At 39.1% G+C, this 3,880-nt stretch overlaps 1 protein-coding gene across 4 annotated transcripts in view; it reads left to right on the top strand.

The window, feature by feature from the left end:
- Nucleotides 1-3,880, top strand: part of itsn2a (intersectin 2a) — a gene marked incomplete in the record, with an annotated part of 55,536 nt that overhangs the window by 40,527 nt on the left and 11,129 nt on the right. For 3 of the 4 annotated variants that reach the window (XM_014011978.1, XM_014011981.1, XM_014011980.1), the window contains 8 exon segments: nt 668-891; nt 970-1,010; nt 1,105-1,271; nt 1,505-1,532; nt 1,703-1,827; nt 2,683-2,779; nt 2,939-3,130; nt 3,335-3,379. In XM_014011978.1, coding sequence (XP_013867432.1) covers nt 668-891; nt 970-1,010; nt 1,105-1,271; nt 1,505-1,532; nt 1,703-1,827; nt 2,683-2,779; nt 2,939-3,130; nt 3,335-3,379 — 919 coding nt within the window. 4 annotated transcript variants of the gene reach the window in all.

The following is a 3,880-nucleotide window of genomic DNA, read 5'->3' as shown; positions in this document are numbered from 1 at the left end:
AATTTGAAGTTTATTTTTGATTGATTTTATCCGAGAAAAAAGAGGCAGATATTATAAGATTTTTTTTTCTTCTTCTTCTGCCTTTCATTTATTTATGATTTGTATTTTAATTATATTGAATTTATGTTTTTTTAATGAAATGAATGAATAAACGTTGTTATTAATCAGAGATCCCTTTAAAGGTGGAATAAGCTTCCACCCCCACCAGACCAAACCAGAGGCAGTTACCCATGACAGCACAGCTCCTAGGATCATTCAGACACACAAACCCCTCCATCACAATAACGTGTTGATTTATGGAGGAGATTTTTAAATAGTTTCTGTAGCCAATCAAAAAGGAGGTTTAGAGCAATTTAGCTGRCATTGATTGTTTTTAAACTGGAACTTATTTTGGGTTAACTGTACAGAAGAAGTGGGTCTTGCTGTGGTAGCTCTGCTGTCAACACACACAGACTCATCCTTAGCAGCAACACGACTGTATATATTTATAGCTTTCCTCTGTTGGGAGTTTGTCTCTGCCTTTCAGTGGAACRCACAAACTCTCATCTCACAACATTTAGCCTCAGCGTTAGCAGGTGTGTCGTTCATGCTACAGGTTTAAAGACCCAGATGAAGTTGTTTATCCATTTAAATACGTCACTTTATCGTGGTCTCACCCCTCCTTCAGCCCTCGKCCACTCTGCTCGCTCGAGCCGTCTCTCCTTGGCCCGCCACCTCAGAAACCCACCTCGGTCCTTCCTCGGAGGCGAGCGGCGCGGTGCTGAGCTTCTTGCAGGGCGACGTCATCAGCGTGCTGCAGCAGAGGGACGACTGGTGGTTTGGACAGCTCAACGGGACTCAGGGATGGTTCCCCAAAACTTACGTCACTCTGGAGCCTGCTGGGAACTCAGAGTATGAAATAAACACGTATTTTCAGTTGAAAACTCAAGCTAATCGTTGAATTGAAGACAGTTTGTGTTCTCATCGCAGCGTGGACGCATTGGACTCGTCTGACTCTGCTCAGCTGGAGGGTCGGTACCGTTCACCTCACATTAGATCCAGTTTCAATCCTGATGCAGCTCTTTGAGTGATGCCTTCACTTACCCTCYTGTCTGTCTTCACCAGAGTACGTAGCCTTGTACACGTACGAGAGCCCGGAGACGGGCGACTTGACATTTGTCGAGGRAGATGTGGTCATGGTGACAGAAAGGGAAGGAGAGTGGTGGCACGGGTGCATTGGTGACCAGACGGGAGTGTTTCCCTCCAACTACGTCCGGCCTGTTGAACCAGAGGTAAAACATTTATTAGTTTTTTATTTTTTATGAAGTTGCTTTTATAACAGAATATTTAATTACTGCACGTCTAAAGCTTTCTGAATGATGCTAAATGTTTTATTTTTTTATTATTTGAAAGCTGAAAAAAGTTATGTAAATGTAGATAATACTATTTAATAGCATCTCCATTCAGTATTTTTCCATTCATTTGTTGTTTCTTCTTTTTTTTTTTCCAATTACCAAAAATGTAGGGGTCAAGACCTGGAAGCAAGAAACCTGGTGAGGACAAGCAACCCGCTCACTGAAAACCAACACAAACTGAGACRATGATTAAATCTAACATTCTTTAGAGTTATGCCTTCTGAGTAATGTAAATTCATTACTTGGCGTTTCTTTCTTTCCTTTTTTTTTGTTTTATTTGTTTTTTTATTTATTTATTTTTTGGTCAGCAGAGCTCGCTCAGGCTGTCACCGCCGCCGAGGCCCCGACGGTGCATCAGCTGCGTCTGTCTCCTGGGCAACTGATCGTGGTCCGGGCCAAGAACTCCACCGGCTGGTGGCTCGGAGAACTACAGGTCAGACACACGAGAACGATGGGATAAAAAGCTGATTCTGTTTTGTTTTTTTTAAACATGACAATATGAATCATTAATGGTAAAACTTTTATATGTAAATATATGATCTTATTCTTGGGCAAAAAAGGGGCAGATGTTAAAAGATTTTTTCCTTTTATTTGTGATTTTGATATATATATATATATATATTCTCTTTTTTTATTATATTTTTCTTTTTATTGTATTGTAAGAAAATTCGTGTTCAATAAACTGAAGTTGATATTAAAACCACCACTGTTAAATAAATTGATTTGTAGAAGGAATCAAACCATACAACACCAGAATTCTTGAACTGAGGGAGGTTTATTGTCGCCCAAGCTGACAGGAAACCAACACTGGCGAAAAACCAGGAAGTTCATCAATTTATACAGGTTCTTCAATGCCTGCGTTCGCCCCCTACTGGCCTACGGCTGAATCACAGGCATTCAGACAAAATTCTCAGCTAATATCATCACAACGCTTAATTATGTGTTGTCACAGATATTTCGGACTTGTAACTAATCTATTATCAATCAAAACATAATAGATTAAACACTGTCAACATTACAAAAAGGAAAACCTAATAATATAGTGTTGTGCTTTTAACATCAGTACTAACCTCTAATAACTTTAAATTTTTTCATTATATTGTATATACAATTATTTGTTTTGTTTTAATGAAACGAATAAAGAAATTGAATTGAATTGAAAAAAGAATGAATTGTAAGTGAAATGCTGAGCTGTATACCCTCTGTAAACAAAATGAATGTAATATATTTTATTGGCCAACAAGTATTATTATTAACTAATGATGTCACGAAACTCCTCTCCCTTCAGGTTCGGGGTAAAAAGCGTCAGAAAGGTTGGTTTCATTCGTCTCACGTGAAGCTCCTGGGTCCGTCCAGCAGCAAGTCGTCTCCCTCCCCTCTGCCAGGTGATCACCACACAATGAACACAACGTCCTGCTGCTATCAATGTGCAGAAGACTTTATGTCTCCACAAATAAACCAATAAATCCACTTTTGTTGGAGTGTCTCCACCAACATCCTGTTCAAACCTGATTAACAATCTGTACGTTTTCTTCATTTCTCAGTTTGCCAAGTCATCGCGATGTACGACTACACTGCTGCCAATCAGGACGAGCTGAGCTTCTCCAAGGGTCAGCTGATCAACATCCTGGACAAGACCAACCCTGACTGGTGGAAAGGGGAGGCCAGCGGGGTCACGGGGCTGCTGCCCACCAATTACATCAAGATGACAACAGAATCAGACCCCAGCCAGCAATGTGAGTAAACGTTCTGCTTTTTTTTTTTTTCAACAATTCATCTCCAGAAAAATCCCCTTTGTTTCACCATTAGAGAGAAAATCAATAATTTACACACATTGCTGGAATTACCGCAGGAGTGCTGCACAAAAAAACGCATGAAATGTGTCGGTAAGGTGTGGAAACACGTTGTGCTCTCTTAACGGTTACATTGGTTCACTCCAGGTACACTAAATTCATTATCCATGTCAGAGCATGGAAAAGCTGCTGGTAAGTTCCTCAATCCGTCGGTCTCTGAGGGAACTGGTGAACAGATATTCAGTGCACATAAAAGGCTTCATCTCATGCATATTTCAACTTACCTGCTGCAACAGATGACAGCTTCTAATTTCAAAGGTTAAATTTCCTCTGATCCCTGCAAACAAAAYGAATCAGACTTTTTTTTATCACTTAATGGACTGATCTGCCCATTTAAAATCATTTAAAGGAATAGTTTGACATATTTTGCATTATATACTTTTTATGTCTAAAGGTTTCTAAAAGTTTTGATCTTTTTTGTGGATTTGTTTAAAATATTTACCCAAATTTTGCTCTAGTTTCTGCAATGAGTTAGATTTCACTTAAAGCCAAAGAATTAGTTTATTTGTCAAAATGTCAAACATTTTCCTCAAAAGCTGACAAATCTCTTAAGTTTAATCATCACACACGCAACATCAGTTCCCCAAAAAGTTAGGATGTTGTATAAAATAAATAAACAGAATTATCTAAAAA

The sequence above is a fragment of the Austrofundulus limnaeus genome, unplaced genomic scaffold (assembly GCF_001266775.1).
Source record: "Austrofundulus limnaeus strain Quisiro unplaced genomic scaffold, Austrofundulus_limnaeus-1.0 Scaffold86, whole genome shotgun sequence".
Classification (NCBI taxonomy): Eukaryota; Metazoa; Chordata; class Actinopteri; order Cyprinodontiformes; family Rivulidae; genus Austrofundulus; species Austrofundulus limnaeus.
This window is presented reverse-complemented; position numbering and strand designations above follow the sequence as displayed.